The sequence below is a fragment of the Diceros bicornis genome, chromosome 26 (genome assembly GCF_020826845.1).
Source record: "Diceros bicornis minor isolate mBicDic1 chromosome 26, mDicBic1.mat.cur, whole genome shotgun sequence".
Lineage (NCBI taxonomy): Eukaryota > Metazoa > Chordata > Mammalia > Perissodactyla > Rhinocerotidae > Diceros > Diceros bicornis.
In genome coordinates, this window is record NC_080765.1 from 29,053,855 (window position 1) to 29,076,525 (window position 22,671).

Here is a 22,671-nt window from a genome sequence, read left to right on the forward strand (position 1 = left end):
TCCTAGTATGCTCTTCAGGTCAATGAACCTGCTCTCTCCATGTAGTGAGAAAGAACCTGACAATCATCTGAATAAATGCTTCTAGGGCAGTGGGTTGGGAGTGGACGGCAATCTGCACTTCAGTCTTCAATACCTTGTTGTTAAAAAAAGAAAATAAAGAGGATATTAAAATGAGAAATAGAATTCTCAACTATAATATTTTCTTTTCAAGAAAGATCCCAAACCTACAGATAATGGATTACAGTCAAGGATCTTTCAAATTTACATTACAGATCTTTGTTCTCTGGTGTCAAATTGTATATACAATTCCTTTTTGATTACCCGTGTGTGAACTGGCTGTGTGGATTTAATTTCAAACCCATCCCCATCACCACTCAGTACCTTGCCATGCACTTGTTTCCTCCACCACCTACTAACCAACATTTGGATCATGTAAACTAATTTTAACATTAACTTTTGGTAAACCAGACTGAGGAAGGTAAACATGCTGCCAAAATCTTTTCCTGCCAAAGAATGGTTTTTATTTATTGACATTTGAATTGTGGAATTATAAGTCAGTACACATAATCAAAAGTTAATTGTATAATCCTTTCCCATGTTTATGGCTTTTCCAAAACAGCACTTCTAACCCAAGAAGCAAGGTATCTGTTTAGGGATTATTATTTTCAAGAAAACGAGTTAAGTAACAGTTTACCTTCTAGGAGGATTTAAAATACCTTTTTCTTAGAGAAGTGACAAAGAGAATTTATTTTGATAAATTCTAAATAAAAAACAAAACTCCAACAATATAAAGAAAAGTTATTGTTTTGTTTTAAAAAATCAAAGGCACATCCTTAAATTTTACAATAGAGTTTTCTTCTATAAACAATGATATACTGGCAATAGAGAGGAAAAACCTGGCCATTTTCTGTTTATTGATTTATTTCAAAAATGACATCCAGAATCTTTATTAAAAAGCTAGTTTTTCATGGGCCCAGATATTGAAGAGAAACAAAAAACAGCTACTTCCCAAAAAGAAGCCAAAAAACAAGGAATTAAGCTAAAAGTTTGCCCTGTCATCATTAGTAAGATATCACTTCCTCACCAAAATCTCAAACCGCATCAAAAGCTGCCACTTTGTGAATATGTTTTTATTTCATACTCACATTATGGAGAGTGTCAACCAGTATGAACTTCCTACTTAGGTCAAAGTGCAAACAGATTTTGGCATAGGTGCTATGTATTAGGAAAAAAATTAAACTAAGTATTTTTTATATGGTGGGTAAATTTACTAAGTTACATAGCATGTGAACTCTAGATACACTGAATTACTAATTCAAACATCTGCAGCTTCAATGAAAATTCCATTTGGGCATTTAGTCTCAGGAAGGGCTTTAATGGCAAGCAAGCAAGGAAAGGGGCTGGGTAGGTGGGAGGGGAACGAAGACATGTTTCAACACCATCCTCCCCAAACCCACTTTCAAAACACAGATTTTTTTTTTAAGTGGCGGAAGAAAGTCAGATTAGGAATTCAGCATGATTTTTTTTTAATTTTTTTTAATTTATTTATTTTTCACACAAAGCCCCAGTAGATAGTTGTATGTCATAGCTGCACATCTTTCTAGTTGCTGTATGTGGGACGCGGCCTCAGCATGGCCAGAGAAGCAGTGCGTCGGTGTGCACCCGGGATCCGAACCCAGGCCCCCAATAGCGGAGCGTGCGCACTTAACCGCTAAGCCACGGGGCCGGCCCATTCAGCATGATTTAAGCCACTGTTATAACAAAGGTCAGAGCATTCCAAGTTTTGAAATAGTGAATTAATTTTTAATTGAAGGAATATGTTTCAAATATCACCACACAGACCCACTAGGATCTAATCTGAGACAGATCGCTGGAGCTAAGGGGGATCTTACATATCACCTAGTTCAACCTCACACAGAAGTCTCCTATAAGACAATCCTAACAGCTATTGATCTATCTGATCATACCAAATCATACCAGATCTACCAGATCAGACCATACTACACTTACTTCCTCCTTCCATATAAAATCCTATTAAACATTTGTTCACAGTAATCTTCCCTTCCACCCCCTTCCTACTTGGTCTTCTCTTCCCCAGGCTAAAAATTTCCATGTTTTGCTAATGTTCAATCCAGTCCTGCTCTAAAGAGCTACGCTAATGCTCTGTCTCTGGGGTTAGTCTGTGTAAGTAGAAACTTAGGTGGATAGGAAAATGAGTGCATAATTTTTTCTCCTTTCTTTTTTTTTGTGAGGAAGATCAGCCCTGAGCCAACATCCATGCCAATCCTCCTCTTTTTGCTGAGGAAGACTGGTCCTGTGCTAACATCTATTGCCAATCCTCCTCCTTTTTTTTTTTTTCCCTTTTTCTCCCCGAAGCCCCAGTAGATAGGTGTATGTCATAGTTGCACATCCTGCTAGTTGCTGTATGTGGGACGCGGCCTCAGCATGGCCCGACAAGCGGTGCATCGGTGCACGCCCGGGATCCGAACCCAGGCCGCCAGTAGTGGAGTGCGTGCACTTAACCGCTGAGCCACAGGGCCGGCCCCTCTCCCTTCTTTCTAAGGCTAAGTCCGGCTTCCAAAATATCAGAGAGGGAGGCAGGCTCTACCCACACCTCCCCATTCTATACTCAGTACCTTCTTCTCCCTTTCAATAGAATCCATACTGAATAAGGATTAACCTTCTTCCTAAGTCTCTCAAGCAGCAAAACCTCAAGCTTAAAACCAAGATTTGACACTTCACATCCATTTGGAGGGCTATTATCAAAAAAACAGAAAATAAGTACTGGTGAAGATGTAGAAAAACCGGAATCTTTGTGCATTGCTGGTGGAACGTAAAATGGTGCAGCTGCTATGGAAAACAGTATGGCAACTCCTCAAAAAATTAAACATAGACTTACCATATGATCCAGCAATTCCACTTCTGGGCATGTACTCAAAAGGAGTGAAAGCAGCGACTCAGATATTTGTACACTCACGTTCACAGTAGCACTATTCACAATAGCTAAAAGGTGGAAGCAACTCAAGTGTCCACTGGCAGATGAACAGATAAAATATGGTGCATATATACACAATGGCATATTATTCAGTCTTAAAAAGGAAGAAGATTTGACACATGCTACAACATGGATGAACCTTGAGGACACTATGTTAAGTAAAATAAGCCAGTCACAAAGGACAAATATTGTATGATTCCTCTTATTTGAGGTTCCTAGAGTAGTTTTAAATTCAGACACCAAAAGTAGAATGGTGGCTGTCAGGGGCTGTGGGGGGGATTGGGGAGTTACTGTTTAATGGGTACAGTTTCAGCAGGGAAAATGAAAAAGTTCTGGAGATGGATGGTGGCGACAGTTACACAACAATGTGACTGTACTTAAGACCACTGAACTGTACACTTAAAATGCTTAAATAGTAATTTCTATGTTATGTATTTTTACCACAATAAAAATTTTTTTTTTTAATTAAGAAAAACAAGACGAAAATTCCAGGTTCCAATTAGGGAACAAGTCCCTACATCTGATCTCTCTTTTCCAAGTTGTCTCTCATCCGCCCTCTTCCTCCCTATGGTGCCAATTCCTCTAGTCCAAAACACACTGCAAGCAAAAATGATTTCTCTCTCAATTTCCACTTAATTGTAACATGGAAAGTTTTTTTAAAATTCCTAATCATGGAAAACTGTTTCTGATTCATATCCTTTAAATAATATACTCCCAAGAAGAAATACATCTAAAACAAAGAAATATACCCCAAAACCTGTCTAAAAATTATACCTGTATTTCTTCTTCTGAAGCTGCCATATCATAGTTTCAGACAGCTCGGTGGCATAAATTTCTTCAAAATGAGGACTCATGATTTTTGTGACTTCTCCATCTCCAGCACCTAAATCAAGAAGTCGATGGGTTTTCCAGTCTGGATTAATTTTAAGCAGTCTCTGAAACTGATCTGGTGAAAACACAAACATTGAGCCTCTTCCTAGCAACCTGGAAGGAAAAGAACAAAAATGGAAGAGTCTATACAAACTAAGCAGCCCCCACACGCACACAGAGTAATGAAGCGACTCGGCACCAAAAGCCTTTTGAACTTACAAAATGTTTATTTTATATGATTAAAATATATATTATCTTTTATATGATTAAAAAACGAAGTTAGTAACATAAGAAAATACCTCCAGGTATCATCATCTGTCTCATTTGCAAATAAAACCCAGAAAGAGCAGGGAAAGAGAGGAAGAAAAGGTGGAATGGAAAAAGATGAGAGCGGAAGCAAAAAAGAAATGAATAAGAAATTAAAAGATGAATGTGAACAACTTAGGTCAAAATAGGAAGGAAAGATGGAAGGAGCAACAGAAAACACGTTTATTAGTTAAACAGATGACAGACCAACAGAATCAGACCACAGCACTAGCCGATAACACTAAGCAGAGAAATCAAATAGGAAAATAACACCGTTAGGAAACTAAACAATGGGTGAGAAAACAATAGCTTTAGGATAATAGATTTTTTTAAATTTTTATTTATTTACTTATTTTTTTGTGAGGAAGATCAGCGCTGAGCTAACATCCGATGCCAATCCTCCTCTTTTTTGCTGAGGAAGGTTGGTCCTGGGCTAACATCTGTGCCCATCTTCCTCTAATTTATATGGGACGCCGCCACAGCATGGCCTGACAAGTGGTGCATCGGTGCGCACCCGGGATCCGAACCGGCGAACCCCGGGCCACTGAAGCTGAGCGCGACACTTAACCGCTGCACCACAGGGTCGGCACAGGATAACAGATTTTTAAGAGACATGAGAGAAAAGAGGAAAAGAGTAGTCTTTGGGATATCAGTTAAATTTGCATTAAAAAAGCAGATTCATGGGGTCAGCCCGCTGGCCTATGGGTTAAGCGTGGGCACTAGCAACCCAGGGTTCGCAGGTTCAGATCCCAGGTGCCCAGTGATGCACCACTTGTTAAGCCATGCTGTGGTGGCGTCCCCTCTAAGTAGAGGAAGATGGGCACAGATGTTAGCCCAGGGCCAGTCTTCCTCAGCAAAAAAAAAAGAGGAGGATTGGCATCGAATGTTAGCTCAGTGCTGATATTCCTCACAAAAAAAAAACAGATTCATACTTGTGTCAGTTTATATGTTATACAATTGGTTGGGTCCTCTTATTTCTAAAGATTCTCAAAAACATTCAAAAACCACAGTAATATCTTTGAAAAAAGAAGTTGAGAGGAGTGAAAATGGAGATCAAAGAGAACCCTCAGGACAGCAGCTGTGGGAATAAAATGCACTCCTATTTAGAACTTGTTTTCTAGCCCTCAAATCCTACTTTGTCTAGGGCAGGGATTTGCAAACTCCTTTGAAGCAGCAGAACCCTCTCCTTAGATGAAGCTGAACTCACAACAATATAAAATGGTAAAAGGAGAGTTGCTGCTGAAATGAGAGGGAGAGCCCCGGGCTGCCGCCAGCCCACTTCTAGGCCTTTCTCTGCAGCCTGAAGCAGCTCCTGAGGCACTTCCTCTTCAGATCCTGGGAAACAGTTTGAAAATCACTGATCTAGGAAATGGCAAGGAAATCTATACTGTACTGTTACTTTCTGGAGACAATCACAAGGTACAGTATGTTTGTTATACAGTGACTGGAAAGATGCATGCAACTTGGTACTCCTGGTGTGACCAATTTCAGGGGAAAATTAAAATTATAGAGTTCATATAACAAACTCACCCTCCTCTTTTCCCATTAAGGCCTTGAGAGACTTTAATCAAATCTAATAAATTTATGGTATTTACGGTAAATCTTCTGCCCCAAAGAAATAGTAAAAAAAAACAGGGCGGGGGTGGGGTGGACTTCAGAGACTGCTAAATATGATACTATCCACTACAACCGTTTACCAAAGAAAACCATATCTCCTAAAAGACAAGTCGTTTTTAGTCCTCAATTGCTCATATCCTCTAGTGGAAAAACAGGCTGCAGAAAGCAAACGTGAAAAAAGGAACTAAACTTATTACTGAAATAGCTATACAAAATTTCACCCAGGAGCCAGAGTCAGAGCAAGAAGGGGTTAAAGGCAACATGGCTTGGGGCATGCATGTTTCAAATGTTGGTGCTAACTTGCCAAAGGACCAAAAGTAAGTTGCAAATTAGTTATCTGGCTTAAACTTTCCCAGTTATAAAACAACATGCTTCCCTAGCCATCTCTTTGGGATGTAAGGAAACTTGACAGGATAACGGTAAAATTCTAGAGCTGGAGGTCATCTGAGGTCAGAGCTCAGGAGGTCATCTGACTGGTTTACATCTAAAGGCACCAGAGAGAGAACTGTCCTATTTCCAAAGATCATGAGCAACAGAGGCTCCACAAAAAGATTAAAACTGTCAAAAAAGAAATCAAAATTCATCGAGCCCAGTCTTTCTCAACCAAGACCAACTTTGCCCTCTAGGTGGCATTGGGAATAGGTGGGAGAGTTTGGGGTAGTCACAATGACTTGGGGATGCTACTGTCATTTAGTGGGCAAGGCCAGAAAAGTTAGACTTCCTGTAATGTGTGGGGCAGTCCCACACGATGAAGAATTATCCCATTTAAAATACCAAGACACTGACCTAGCTCAACACAAGGTTTCCAGCAAACATACACCGTGGAGAGGTATGGCTCTCTAATTTGTCTTTAACTTCCTAAGTTAGCGATGTCCATGTGTGGGGTTTTGTTTTGTTTTGTTTTAGTGTTTAACAGCCATCCTAGGTTCTGTAGCCGCCATCTAAATTCTCTGTAGCTTTAGAGTCTATAGAGGAGGTGCACTCTCTTATAAAATAAACTCTGAAAACAGCTATTAAGTCTCTCCTTACTTGGCCCTTCTCCTTTCCAACATAAAGGAAGTCTGATAAATATCTTATCTTCTTAATTCAAGCAGGTACCATAGTAATTATTTCTGTAAGAGACAGCCACTCATGGTAATAATCTACCACTGCCATGAATGGAAAGTACCAATGGGCTTAAAATTAAGCTTTCAGCCGGGAATAGGACACAGGGCAAGAGATGTGTTGGAGTTTTGTTTCTTTTGTGTGGCGGGGTGGGGGTGGGGTTAGGGTTAAAAAAAAAAAGCAGAAGATCTGTAGATAAGAGAAGCCAAAAAGGATTTATTAATTGTATTGCCTCTTTTTGACCAAATTGTGAAATTCCAGAGCAAAAATTTTAACCAGGGTCCAGTGGGGTAGAGGTAAGCGGAAATGGTTCAGAGTTTGAAATCTCTCAAACTGTTGAAAAATGTTGAATGTAAATACTACTTGAAGAGAAGATTCCTACTTTTTATAGCTTTCAGAGAAGCACAGGACCCCATAAAGGATAAGAATCACTCCACAGTGACTTGTTTGCTTTCCAATGAAAAAATAAGTGACATAGAACAGGAACTCAGTGCAGCCAATTTTAGAAACAAAATGTCAGACCACGTCCTATAAACTCAACTACCAATACAAAAATAACAACCGTTTGCTGAAGCAAACTTAGGGCAATTTCTTACCAACAGTGAAGAAAATCAAGTACGAAACCTTTAGAAATGGCTCATGGTGTCCGAAAACATATTTAAGGGCCAGATGATAGACTGGGGATCCAGACATTCCACAGGAGCTGACTCCAAACCTCAAGGGGGAAAAAAAGTGTGCCCAACTAGTGACGTTAAGTGGTCTAACAAGGCTTTTTAAGCACCGAGCCCTGTTGCTTGCCTCTTTAGCATTCTGGATTCTTGGGCCTTGGGGATGTTTAAAAATTTGGCCAAGAAAGGATAAAAAATACTCCTAAAGCTTTTTTCCACAGATTTATATGACAGAACCACTCTAAGGACAGATAATTCCACAATTAAGTTTACAAAATTCTACTGAGCCTAAACATTACGTAAGAAGAGATGTAGGACCCTTCACTCAAAATAAACCATCACCCACTGCTGGGCTGAATTAGACCCCCCAAAAAAAAACTTCCTCCCGGGAAGTGTGCTTAAAGCAAAGATCTTACTCTTCAGCCTATCTATGTTTCAAGTGTCTTGCTACTCTCAACGGTAGGGGACTAGCAGCATCACGGGCATCACCTGAGAGCTTGTTAAAAATGCAGAATCTCAGGCCCCAGACCTACTGACGTAGAATCTAAATCTACAGGTGATTCCTGTGCACATCAAAGCTGAGAAGCACTGCTCTATGTAACTCCCACCATAGAAATACAGACTCATGAGGCTATTTCCCAAGTTACGGTGAATTTAAAAAGCATAGCTATAGAAGGCTGGGGCACTGGACCTACTGCCAAGGATACTGACTAGTAGAAGCGTTGTAGCTGAGGAAGTAGTCAACATCTTGAACAAGGTAACTTTTCTTTTTCATTTTTTTTTAAACCTAAAGATAAAGAAAAAATATCCAAGATTCACTTACCCATTAATAGATGTTCTAGACATAAACAGGCTAAAAACAGATGACACAAAAGAGTGATATAACTGGATAAATAGCCAGCCCGATTTCTCAATGCTGTTGTTTAAGAAGACCTGTGTTCCTTGATCAAGATAACTCTGAACAAAGACAGCCTGGAGTGATTCGCATAATTTCTCTCTGTTGCACACATACCACTATAAAAAAAAGAAGAAAAATGAAAACACACATCTGAAGTGTCATCTAAGAAGTCCAAAGACAAAAACCAGAAGACTAAATCAAATCTAAGATTTCCAAAAATTATAATCTCATGGCACTTTGAAGATAATTATCATCGCTTATGTTCATACGACCTGTAAAGTATAAAATTCTTCTCACGAGTAATTTCTCATTTACTTCTCGTAACCCTCAGAGTAGGTAGAAGGGGGAAGGGGTGAAGATGCTTGTGAATCACGCAGCTTAGCAGGTAGCAAGCCAGGCCATAGCCCAGGTGCTCTGTCCTGGCCCAATGCTTCAGTCACTATAGCCCCTGGACCCCGAGATCGAGGAAAGCTCTGTGGGCCCCTCCCTCACTGAAATTTAGTATCAGAAGACAATAACTAGCATTATTAACCTTGTTTTTAGATAAAAAAATAATCATAATCCAATGATTTAACTCAAAACTACCAAACAAAGGTGCTGCCTTTCTTCTTGTAGGCTATATAGAGCCCTTCAGAAATATTGAGGTGTGCTTTATGAAGTTCTATGACATTCTTACAGACAGGAGCAAAACGTGCTCGAGAAAGACTAAAAAGTTACTTAAGGTCACACTGCAATCAATCACACTGGAGAAGACAAAGTAACAACACGCTAAGAACCAGATTTCCAGGAACAGGCTCTAACCAGAACGTACTTTTTAGAACAAAATTCATGAACTTCAACTGTGGGTGAAATTTAATCTTCCATAACAAACGTTTTCCATTTGCATTTAGTGTGCCAGAGAAGGAGGGAAGTACAGTGTAGGGCACATCAGCTTTAGAGTCAGCCCCATGACCTGGCTCTGCCATTCCTGTGTGAGCTCAGACAAGCCACTTAACGGCTGAGCCTCTGTTCATTCATCTGTAGTCTACAGATGTCATCGGTATCTATCCATCCCGCTAGGGTATTGAGAGGATTAAACAAGATAATACAGGCAAATCCTCAATATAGTACCAGACACACAGGAGAATCCTGTAATAACAACAGCAAAGAGATTCCTCTAACATGGCCTAATAAATAAGAGTAAGCCCATTCATTAAGTACAATCATGAAACTGCAGAGTAGACCAGTTACTATTAATCCATTATCTGCTAAGAAACAATCAATTTTTCCCAATAAGGACTCTACTGGCAAAAGTAACTTGCTTCCCCCTGACAAATCTGACCATTTATTAGCAGTAGGTGTCCTACTGTAACTGCTTGCACAACTGTGGACCAATTTTACAGTCATCCTAAGCTTGCTAAATGTTGAATGAAATCTTGGGTAACATTCCTGACACTAACATTGAAAGGAACCAGTTATAAACCAAAACAAACATGCAAACAGGCACAATAAAATTTCAAAGATTAATCTTCTTATAAACTCTGTACTCTAAAGTGGATAAACCAAATCTTTCCAATTGTTGACTGATTTGTGTAAATTTACCATTGAAACATTGTTACCAAAACTGCTTGGACTTGAAAAATATTTTTTTTCCCACCCTCTACGATAAGCTATGAAGCTTCTTACATTCATTGCCTACATTTTTTCCCTTGGTCTGAAAATGTTCTTGCTTAATCATTAACCAATTCTTAACACTCATTGTACCTGAAGTTACGCCCCGCTGCAGGTCATAAACCATTTTTTATTATACTCGTGACCTCCTAGTGCACATTCTGAACTCTGTAATACTGAGGCCACTCTGACTTTTATTTATTTTTTATTCTCTGAAATAACTAATGAAGATGAAAGCCATCACTTCGGTAATAGGCAATCAGGTGCATTCTATTAATGTGGACAAGAAATCATTCAAGTGAAACAGAGGAACTAAGATTGGCATCCACTTGTAAATGGACAACCAGAACAACAATGGACTCTGACTTCCAGAACTAAGCAAGAATTGGCACCATTAACTGCAAAGATTGCTCTCAAGTGCCAAAAGGAAAACTCAAGTTTGTAACAGCATTTCTCTCAATTCAGCAACATGAACACACGTGGTTGAACCTTTACTGTCATATAAGTCTTTCAGAAAAGAAACTGCTTACTGAACAGAATGTGCTACATAATAAAAAGCAAAGCCCTTCTCTTTAAAGATAAGGTTGAAATCCATGTTCCTTCTGACCATTTGCATGATACAAAGGTCACAATCACCAAAGAATAGAAACAACCCAAATAAATGCCCATCAAGTGATGAATGGATAAATAAGATATGATTAGATACGATTCACCAATACAATATTATTCAACCATCAAAAGGAATGAAGTACTGATTCATGCAACAACATGGATAAACTTTGAAAACATTATGCTAAAGTGAAAGAAGTCACAAAAAGCCACAAATTACATGATTTCACTTACATGAATCGTCCACAAGAGGCAGATCCAGAGACAGAAAGTAGATTGTCGTTGCCAAGAATTTGGAGAGGGGGCACTGGGAGTGTCTGCTAATAGATAGGGGGTTTCTTTTTGCAGTAATGAAAATGTTCTGCAATTAGAGAGTGGTGACAGTTGCACAACTCTGTGGACATAGTAAACACCACTGAACTGTACACTTTAAAAGGATGAATTTTATGGTATGTGAATTGTATCTCAATAAAGCTGTTATTTTTTAAAAACATACACATACACATCTATATGTAGGTGGCATTTTGATCTTCCAGAAGTTAAAAGCAGTTTGAAAAATTAAGTGACCAAGCAAAGCTCTTTAAAAATGCAAATTTTTAAATGCAAATCTGATCATGTCACTACCCTTCTTCACACCCCCACACCCCTCTTAGGATAATACCTAAAATGCTCAATACGGCTTACAAAGCCCTACACAATTTGTCCATTCTGCGTCCACAGCTTCACCTCATGGCACTCCCTACCAACCCATAATACCTGGCCATTCACTATGTCAAACACTGTACCCTTCTTTCGTTTTCTGGAAGGCTCCTTTCCCATGGCTGTCTCACATGGTATTTGTTCTGTCCCCTACATTTTCCACCACCCCAACCCGCCTCCTCTCCACCTAGTCAATTCGACCTAAACCTAAATATTTCTTCAAATATGTTTCCCTTAAACTTCCAGACTGGGTTGGATCCCCTTGTTCTAATACCCTCTCATACATCCCATATGTCTCCTCGGTAACATTTATGACCACTGAACCGAGTAACTATACATAAGTGCATGTTCGGTGTCTATCTTCCCAGGTAGATGGAAAGCTTCATAAAGGTAGGGACAACGACTCACTTCAGCGCCTGGCACAGACACAGATGAACAATAATTGTTCATCAAATGAATTACTGTTAAAAATCACAGGCAGTCTAACCCACAGAACTTGGAGTTTCTAGCAAAATGCTGGAGGGAACATAAGGATAACCACAGAGACAGTGGTCACTGCGTTTGTGTCAATTTCTAAAACTCCAGGGTTTTTGCAAGGCCTTGCTTAAACCCGATTCCGCAAAACAGTGGTTAAAGTTACCCACCCACCACAAAATTGCGTTACCACAAGCAAGCAACAAGAAAGACAGCAACTGAGCACCCACCCTTACCAGGCACCTGGCCAAGTGCTTCATTTAGGTGCATTTAGCACCTAATAGCACTCATAACTTAGCACTCATAACTTCTGAATAAATGGGGAGCTACTGCTTCCAAGCGCTTCCAGCTGATTCAAGTTCCTGCCGTAGGTGCATGTTTTTTTTTTGTGTGTGTGTGTGTGTGAGGAAGATCAGCCCTGAGCTAACATCCATGCTAATCCTCCTCTTTTTGCTGAGGAAGACCGGCTCTGAGCTAACATCTATTGCCAATCCTCCTCCTTTTTCTCCCCAAAGCCCCAGTAGATAATTGTATGTCATAGCTGCACATCCTTCTAGTTGCTGGACGTGGGACGTGGCCTCAGCATGGCCAGAGAAGCGGTGCGTCGGTGCATGCCCGGGATCCGAACCCGGGCCGCCAGTAGTGGAGCGCGCGCACTTAACCGCTAAGCCACGGGGCCGGCCCCTGCATGTTGTTTTATAAAAGCTTCTCTCAAAGAAGCTTCTCTTCACTTCACTCTACCCAGTGTGTCTGTCTAAGATTCACTTTTAGAGAAGAAAGCAGGACTATTCTGCCCAATTAAACTGGATTGGGTGTGTTTAAAGCAAAGATAATCTGATCCAGATAGCAACTAAATTTCTATAGGCCAGGGTTTCTCAACCTCAGCACTATTGACATTTGGGGCCAGATAATCCTTTGATAATCCTTTCCAGACTAGGAAGAAGGACTTGGCCACCCACTGCCAAAAAACTGGCCATGAAAACCCTATGAATAGCAGTGAATCATATGTCTCATATAGCACAGGAAGATGAGAGGACGGCACAAAAACACTGGGCAGGTTCCACTCTGCTGTATACGGGGTCACTAAGAGTTGGAATTGACTCGAAGGCACTAATATCAACAAATCCTTTGTTAGGGGGCTGTTCTGTGCATTGTAGAATGTTTAACAACCCATCAGATGCCAGCAGCACTCCCCCATCCCCCCGTCATGATAACCCAAAATGTCCCGGACGTTGCCAAATGTCCCCTAGGAGCCAAAACTGCCATGCTTAGGCACACCTACGTGGACCTACTGAGAAAACGTCATTGTTCTGACTCGCCAGTAGTGTTTCCTAACTATCCCAGCTTAACAGTGGTCTAGGGAAAATTAAAAGATAGATTCACTGGCCTCCAAGAACTTATACTCCAGAGGGGAGAAAAGATCAGAAACCAAGAGAAACAAGTAATGGGATTACGACTCTGGCCAGGACCTTCAGCTCCTTAAATGAGCAGTCACCTTAACCTTAAAGGCAAGATGCTGACTAGAGAGAAAAATCAGTGCAGGAGTTCCTGCAACCGTTTGGCAGTCCCCCTGGAGTGACCTCTCTCCAGACAACCGGCGTAAATGAAAAGCTGTAACGAGCTCACAGCACTGGTGGCCTGTCTGTAGGCTCCCGTGCACTTTCAAGCAGGTGAGTTCTTTGAATGCGTGCTCCTCAAAGACTACAGAGACAAAGGCACGCAGGCAAGAACAAAGTAGTATGCGTGTTAAATGTTCACACTGGAAGGACTGTGCACCAGCTCTGCTGTAGGCCTGGAGACCCAGCGCCTGAAATTAGCATCTTCCACAATGTCATCTTAGCAACTTCCTTTAAAGCTCAGTCAAATTTTATTCAATCTAAATAAGTAATGAAATCTTTTAAATAACAAACTCTAATCAAATAAGAGTTGTGCCATGCAGTCATCTGCTGATGCCAAGTACAAACATGTGATAACTAAACATAACATCTTCTAAAAGCTACAGTAAATAGCAATGTTCTCCCTACTTGTAACAAGACTGTAAAGATACTAATTGGCCAAATAATAAACAGCCAAATCAGGTAGACACGAGTTCTGAATGTGTTATTTGACCGTATTAGCTAATCAAAATAATAAAGTATTAGGTCATGTCTTAAAGATTTCATTAAGCCTATGAACACCTCCTAATCTTTACATAATGTTGGTTGATGAATCATTCCTTTAAAGTAGAAATGCAATTTTCCTATAAAATTATATTTGCTTATCAGACTGAGGGACACAGTTAAAAGTTTTTCTGAAATTATTTTTTGGAGTTCCCCAACTAGTCAAACATGTGCTATATGTAACAGTCTTGTCTTCCAAAATACAAAGGATTTGAGCGCATTGGTAGAATGAGAAAGTTATTTTTAAAAACCCACTTCCGGATTTTAGGTAATGTGGTATAATAAAAAATAAATATTTGGTCTTTATTCCGGGTTCCTGGCAAGAGACTCCTAAAACCTTCGCGGAATCTCCAGAGTGATAAGAGTACTTTTTGTAAGCTAATAAATGAGGGAGGTGGGGGGGAGTTAGAACTTTTCATCCCCATCCCCCCAACCTCCGGGGAGGGGAGGGGAGAGGGGCTGGAGATTGAATTCAGTCACCAACGGCCAATGATTTAATCCATCATGCCTACCTAATGAAGCCCCCATAAAACCCTTAACAGACAGGGTTCTGGGAGCCTGCAAGTTCCTGAACACACTGGTGGGCTGGGAGGGCGGCTCACCTAAGAGGGCACGGAAGCTCTGTGCAAACCCCAGCCCACATTCCTTGCCCTCGAATCTCTTCCATTTGGCTGTTCCTGAGTTGTATCCTTGTAAGTAAAGTGTTTTCCTGAGTTCTAGATAATTTCTAGCAAATTATCTAACCTGAGGGGGGGGGTTGTGGGAACCCCAGAATTTGCAACCAAGTCAAACAGAAGCATAGGTAGTCTGTAGATTGCAACTTGTGGCTGGTGTCTGAAGTGAGGGCAGTCTTGGGGGTGCTGAGCCCTTAAACCTGTGGACTGATCCTAACTGCGGGTAGTTAATGTCAGAACAGAACCAAAATGTGGGATACTCAGTTGGTGTCAGAGAACTGGAGAATCAGTTGGTGTCAGAAAAAACACACCATAGATAAGAAATGGTTTTTTGTTCCAACGTTAAACTTGACAAAAAGCATGCACAAACTGGATGACGGCCGGCACTTCAAGCAGCCGTCCCATCCTTGACTAACTCACAAACGGCCAGAACTTCAGCTGGTATTTTGCAGACAGCTCCATAACTTTAATGTCTACACAGAGGTCCCCTGGAGTGGGCGCACTTCCCCATGAAGCAGACGGCCTATATTCACAGCCCTTCAGACAACACAGTTCTCCTAGGAGGGACACCATGAAGCAACAGAAAAAGCCTGGGCCTTCAAACTAGAAAGAAGTGGGTTCAAAATCCAACTCTGCCATCTATTAACTGTACTTCTGAGCAAGTTTCATCTCTCTTAGCCTCAATCTTCTGTCTGTAAAATGGCGATGTATCACCTACCTCCCAGAGTTGTTATGAGGATTAGAGCGAATAATATATTTAAGTGCCTGGCATATAACAGAAGCCCAATAACTGCGGATTTCCTTCCCTTTCCTGTCCAAGGTCCACAAAAGCGGGTCAGAGGAGAACCGAAGTTCAAGGAGATCCCTAAAAACCACACTGTGGGTCTGGGCACAAGGCCATCCTCAAAGAAATGAGTAACCAAAGACCTGAGGCCTTCAGTGCCACTAAAAACAATGGGAAAGGCTCCACTGATCGGGGTCCAGGAACACAGAACCTTTTCTACTACAGGGGTGGTCAGATCAAGCCCGGCAACACTGACCTTGACAGCTAAGGATTCAAAAATCATGCTCTAAGTTTCTGCAATGCAATCCAGTCAGTCCAGACATTTCATCATCGACACCTTCTTTGCATCAAAGCACAGCACAGGAATAAATAGTCAAACCATTCATTACTGTTTCTACTAATGATACAAACCTAAACCAACAATCTCTTCATGTGAGATTTCAACATGTAGAGTGACAAAGCACCCTCATGTCCATGCAGGGAAATAATTTACAGATTTGATTAAGTTGCTTTAGCTTTGATTTAACAAATAAATTACTGGCAATCTTCATTTCAAATATTCACTCACTGTTCGTATTTTATAATCCTCAGATTTTAATAAAGCTTCAGAGGGTGTAAACAGCAGTCTTTTACTGGAAGTTACCAGGGTCCCCTAGGTCACCTTCAAAGTGGAACACACAGGCCTCTGGTAAATCCAGCAGAAGAGAGAGATCCTAGTGTTCCATGAAATGGAAGCAAACATTTGTTTAGGGTTTCAACACAAGTTATAAGCAAAGAAAGAAACCCTTTCCAAAATTTCTTTGGTATTTGGCTGCAAAGTCTTCCAGACTCTGAAAGGCAGTTCAGAGCAGGACACGGATGCATCAGTGTCTGTCTGTCTGGCTGGCTGACTGCCTTGAGCATTGTTAACTCATGCCTGACTTCTGTCCGCTCCACAAGGTAAATGGGGACTTAAGGGAGAAGGGATAGAAATCTACCCTTTAGCACAACCTTTGACCTCTGGCTGTGATATCCAAGTATTTTTTCATTTGGAAAAAAATCCTAAATCATTTCAGTCCTATCTTGAATCATGATCACTTGTGGCATAGCACAGTTCTGAGCTTACATAAGAAGGTGAAAAAATAAAATAAGTCAGATATACACATACTTGCAATTTTAAGTTACACCTTAATAATTCCAGATATTGAACGTTATCTGTGCTTTTAAAAAACCTTGCAGTATGTCACCTGGAGAAATTGTCCTGGCTTGGTTCCAGGGAGTTCTATAATTCTTTTTTCCCTCCATCCATTGAGAAGCTGCTGAATGACTTTGTTACCAAGAACCTAGTTAGTGGGGCCTAAGAGTCCTTTCAAGTTTCAATAGCTCTAAAATAGTTGTATGAACTTTAAGTCCAAGGTGCAACTGAAAAGACTAGATTCAAAGTTGCTTCTGTTGTTATTTTCAAGTTCTCAGGCTGCCAATATTGAAAAGTGACATATCTAGTTTCTTGTTGCCTGGCTCTATTTCTTCCCAATGAGTCAAACTACCCACCTGGCAACCTGTGATTAGAATGTGCTGCTGATTAAGGAAGCTGGAAAATTTCTCTTGGGAAAACTCTTTTCTGTAAAGAACAGATAGTAAATATTTCAGGCTTGTGGGTCATACAATCCCAATTACTCAACTCTGCCATTGTAGGCCGGACGAACGTGGTGGCTCTATTCCAACAAAACTTAATTTGTGGACACTAAGATACGAATTTCATATAAGAAATTTCCACACGTTACAAAAAATTTTTTGCAACCATTTAAAAATGCAAAACCATTCTTACTTCACAGGCTGTACCAAAGTCAGTGAGCCCAGTCTCGCCTGCAAGCCATATTCCTGCTCCAAGCAAAGTCCTCACTTCTTGCTTGCCCAAAGTGAAACAACCCCAGTTCTGAAGCCAGCACTCAAAACCAAGTTATTAAAATGGTGCCGCTACTATAGTTTTAGAGCTGCTTTAGCTCAAAGGAGCCTTGCAGCTCCAGGCTACAGTGACTCAATAGCAATTTTTAATGAATAAACATTGCCCAAGATCTCTCTTTTAACTATAGAATCCTCCACCATAATTTCTTAAAAAAAATAACCATAAGGAATACTTGGGCTGAGTACAGTTCAGTCAAATCCATAAACCTACTTTTATGCAACTCCAAAAGAACCAAATGTGGCTGGCTATGGAACCGGCAAACCCAAATGAACACCAGAGGACCTTGTATAGAACTAGTGATTTGAAGGAGGAAAAGCCATCAGAGTTAAGTTACTTCACAAGCAAAACAAAGTTTATAAAGCAAATCCAGGATCTTGGAATATAAAGCAGATAAATCATCAACTTGGCCACGCTGCAGAGGACAGTCTCCTATTCCACTTTATCTCACTGGGGTTCCTATATACACTTTTCTTTTGTTCATTTAAATCTTTATTCATGGATAATATCTTCATAATGTGAATGGATCATCCCCAAATAACGTCTGAATTGATTATTCTAAAGAAAAGAGCCAATCTCCCCCTAAATATTCAGAAAGCACCGGATTAGTCTTCATCTTGGAGAAATTAGCTGCCAAATTGTTAGTGCAACTGGTTAAAATGCACGCGCGCACACACACACGAGTATCTCAGAAGCATAAGGACGTGAGGTATCAGAAACCAGTATTAATTTTCCTTAGAACTTGCTTTAAAAAGGTACACAATTAGAAAGTATCCTGTTTGGAGATATTCTGAAGCTATGTCTACAGCTATAATTCTATCTAAGCTCCATAAAAATCAAATTGTTTAAACAGTTTTTCAATTTTTAAAATACGTCCAATTCTTTTTTGAGCACTGAAAACATCTCAAGTGTGCTGAGGAGAGGCAATCACGACAAGTGTTATGATAAATACCTAGAGCTACGACTCAACCATAATACCACATCAATGGAAATAAGCCTCCTTTTTATCCTATCCAGAATCTTATTACTACCAACTGTTGAAAATTACATTTCTAATTCATTGTTTTACACCATTATCCACATTCCATCTGGATATGTGACATTTTGGTGACTGTACATTATCACTATGGTACTTTAGAGTTGTTTCTCTAAGAATGACTAGTGCAAGGAAGCAATCCATAGCAAAAAATGTGGTTTTACAACTTAAGATCACCTATTAACTTCATGCCTAACAATATCATAGGAGCGATTACCTAATAAATTGCAATAGCTGTAGGATTACAAAAAATTTTACGGAAATTTATGATTTCCTTTAATAATAGAAAAAGGGCCACTATTATTCTTTGCTAAATGACAACTAAATGCTACTTTTCTAAATGAACTGCTTTTTCAATTTTCATTAAAACACACGAAATCAACCCGAGTGTAAACTCTCTGAACACCTGGCATAATAAGTAACATAGGAAAATGAGAAATCTATGAAAATGATGAGACGCAAGACAGAAAATAATTAGTTACTGCTCTCTGGAAAGGCAAAATGTACTATATAAACGCTAGCTATTATGAGCCAACACTCTGGCACAGTTCAAAAACCTCTTTTCAATGAATGTAACGTTAACCGCAAACTACATTATGGCCAAATATGAAATGTCTCACTCAATTCTACAGCTGACCTGCACACACTTCCTTAAGTGGCACAAAACTAAGCTAATGAAAAGATTACCTCGCCGCTCACATCACATTGTTCATGATTCACATCTACAACTCTTAAAAGAATTCAGTCCCGCCCAGATCTGTTTTAAACACCCTTCCCGTAAAAGCTTGCACCATCTTCCTTCTTATATCTTCCTCGTCAGGTACCAACATGGGAATTTAAAGGAGATCTCTCCTCGACAGGAGGGGAAGGTTCGGTAGGATGCGCGTGAGGACCTGTCAAACACACACACAAGCGCTTAGGGACAATGTCACCCGAATAAGCCTGGCGAGTTAAACGCCTCACGATGCTCGGTTCCATTTCTTTCCGGCCCTTTGTATGTGCGTAGATTCAGCTAGACAAAAAGAGGGCCGGGTTTTCACCTTGATCCTCGGGGGTGAGGAGGGTTGTCGGGGTAACGGGTCTGGTCTGGTCCTTTAAAGCTCAGGGCCGGAGCCCCGCAGGCGCCCGTGCCACGCGCCGGCCGCCACTTGCTCGGTCCTGCCGCGGGAGCGGGCGCCCGCGGTCACCGCCCGGCGCCGGGAACAATGCGGGCTCCGGGCGCCCAGCTGGGCCGGGAGGGGACGGGGAGCCGCGCTCCGCCAGCGCCGCCGAACAAAAGGAGCCGCGGGGAAACTTTCCGAGCGGCCGGGGCCCGCGGACGCCCTGGCCGCGCCGCCCCGCACAATAGCCGGCCGCCCGCGGAAAGCGCCCCCGCCCCCGCCGGGCCGGGCCGGCCGGTACCTGGTGGTTCTCCTTCCTGCCGCCCGCGGCCGCCGCCGGCCCGCCCGGGCCGCTCGTCATGTTCCCGTGCAGGGAGCGGGGGAGCGGGCTGCGCAGCGTCCACATCCTCCGCGCCAGCCACACGGACGCCAGGCTCAGGCACAGCCAGCCCGCCAACAGTCTCATCGGGCGCCCCGGCCGCTCGCGCCGATCACCGCCGGCGCCGCGGCGAAGAGCAGGAGGCGCCGCCGCCTCCGGCCGCCGCCGCCGCCGCCCGGGCTCGAGCCATCGCGCCCGACTTGCCCATCCAGCCCTGCAGGGCCGAGGGGGGCGGGGAGGAGCGGGCGGCGCACGGCCTTCCCGCCTCCCCCTTCCTGTCCGCCCGCGGAACGCCGCCGCCGCCGGCGCCTGTTTCCAGCCGGAGCACGCACGAGCGGCCGGGAGGCGGGACAAGGGGGGCGCGCGTCCCCGCTCCCTCTGGGCCGCGGCTCCACGTAATGGCGGAGATTTAATTTTTTTAGGCCAGGGGAGAGCACTTCCGGAGGCGGAAACTGAAGCCTCCCGGGCCCTCCGGGGTGGTGCCCGCAGGACTTGCGGTCTTTCCTCGTCTTAGTCTCTGCTTCCGGGCCCCTCGTCCCGCCCCCGCGGGATGTCCGCTTGGCTGTGCAGATGGACGGGGGTGACGAGGGGACTCGCATCCATTTCGGACGTCCCGACACCTCAGGCCGAGTTCCTGCCAGAGACGGACGCTGGCAGTTCTTACTGTTACCGGCTCAGCTGCGTAACCTCCTTGTTACCATTTAGAGCCGACGAGGCAGACCCCCACCCCAAAGGCCCCCAGCCCGCTTCGCAGGCGCTGCAAAGCAGACGGGAATCTCCGGGAAGCGGTACCGCCTCCCCTCCCCACCTCCCCGCCCCGCTTCCCAAGCCTGGCAAGTTGCTGGCGGCATGTTTCTGGGAGACATCGGCGAAAGCTCTGCCTTTGTTGAGCTGGGCCACTTGCAAGTAATGTTTTGATGTATTGATGACCCTGTTTCCAAGAATGAAGACCCCGAATTAGAGTCCCTGCTTGCTTGTTTCCTTGACCTAACAGACCGAAGCTGGACCCAACAGTCTCCAAGCGAACTAAGCTCTGGGAGCAGTATTTACCCGGATGTTTCTTTGATCATTTATAGCACGGGGAGACCTAGCAACGTTTCAAAACTGAAGGGTTACGCTGTGTTCCTGTCTGAGGTTCTTCCTGCTGCTACCCAAGCTACAACTGAGTAACATACCGTATTTCATGGGTCCTCTAGCTTTAACACCTTGCTAGGTTTGTTGAGAAAATGCTTTTAACTGCACTAGAAGTAATGTGAATGCATTTTATTTTAGTTCAAAAGAAATAAACCTTTCTGATAACTCCAGTATTGCACTTCAGAGATGGTCACTTACGAAATATTAGTGTGGTGATCTGCTGATGAGGAACAAAACTGTTCCTTACCCACAAACATTTTTATTAGCTTCTGAGACTCTCAGCCTGGCACGTTTCGCTGACAGGGACATCTTGTTGCCTAATGTGACATAGGTTATTAACAAAACAAAACACAAAAGGTGGGGTGGGGAAGAGGAGAGGGTATTTTGTGTTCTTTCTTTCTAGTATACTCCCTGTCTGCTTCCAGCCAAAACTCCAAAGAGCCTGCCTCTTACTAAATCTAGTTCAGACCTCTACTGGTCCTGGCCCAATCATGAAAAAGAAACTAGAGTAGCAAGTCCAAGTCAGTCAGTTTGTTTACCGTGTCACCTTTTCCTCCTTTGTCTCTTGGGATCAGCGTCACAGATAAAGCAGCTCTGTGCCAAAGAAAGCCTTCATCTTTTTAGAGGGGGTGAGGTGGGGTGGGGAAGGGGGTGAAAGCCACAAGAGTATATAAAATGACATATTTCATTTCTGACAACAAAGGAGACAAAAAGGTATGCCCTCCAGCTGTAAATAAAGTAAGCCTGATGAGCTGTAGCTCAGAGACTGCAAAATGTGTCAGATGAACAAGATGCAACTAGATGGCTGCCGTAGTCTGAAGGATTTGGGGTCAGTTGACTGCCATGAAGCCTAGCATCTCAAAGGAGCAGATTTTCGCTTTAGACCTGAGCAGCTGGCCGGGAAAAATAAACCACTCACCCATTTTAAATACTCTATAATAATCACAAAATACTCAAATACATGTTATTTACGCTTAGCAAGCACAAGAAGAAACCAAAGCACAGCGTGATCAAATGATTTGCCTAAAAGTAGCAGAGCAAATGCAAGAGCAGACCTTTTCATATAACCTGGTATCCCAGCTCGTGGTCTTTCGATCCATCTAAGATGCCTCGCTGTCTCTCTCTTCTCAGAGAGCCTCTTGAATTACAAATGAGGAGGAAGGAAAACAGCAAGAGCAAATATACTAAGCAGAAGTTCAGATTGCCCTCGGGGACTGCCTCCTTCCTTCACTGACTAGAATGTCACTACTGTATATTAAAACCTCAGTTATCCATAATGGAGAGGGGAAGAGGCACAGATAGCACAAAAAGCCAAATATAAGCCAATATCCTTTCTAACGTGGCTTTGAAGTGCAGTCAGTGGTATTCAAGAGACACATAAATGACACCCTCTGTGCTGAGCTCTGCTCACTGCCCTCCTGACCCAGAGCTCAGGTGACTAGCTTGGGTCGCAGCTCTGTGCACAGGCCCGAAATCCCAACTGGATCACCTTCCTATCTAGAATTCCAGGAAAAGGTGCTTTTTGTTGTATGTAATTGTTCTTATCAGCTACAGATTATGGCATTTTCATGTT

At 42.4% G+C, this 22,671-nt stretch overlaps 1 protein-coding gene across 3 annotated transcripts in view; it reads right to left on the reverse strand.

The window, feature by feature from the left end:
- Positions 1-22,240, reverse strand: part of METTL9 (methyltransferase 9, His-X-His N1(pi)-histidine) — a 44,542-nt gene extending 22,302 nt beyond the window's left edge. The window contains exons 1-3 of one of the 3 annotated variants that reach the window (XM_058569875.1): positions 22,154-22,240; positions 8,384-8,574; positions 3,770-3,979 (exon numbers count right to left, since the gene is read on the reverse strand). In XM_058569875.1, the coding sequence (XP_058425858.1) occupies positions 3,770-3,979; positions 8,384-8,574; positions 22,154-22,198 (446 nt within the window). In that variant the 5' untranslated portion in view covers positions 22,199-22,240. Of the gene's footprint in view, positions 1-3,769; positions 3,980-8,383; positions 8,575-19,886; positions 20,152-22,153 lie in introns of those variants that run through there. The other 2 variants (XM_058569874.1, XM_058569873.1) reach the window with 2 other exon arrangements.
- Positions 22,241-22,671: the final 431 nt, after the last annotated feature.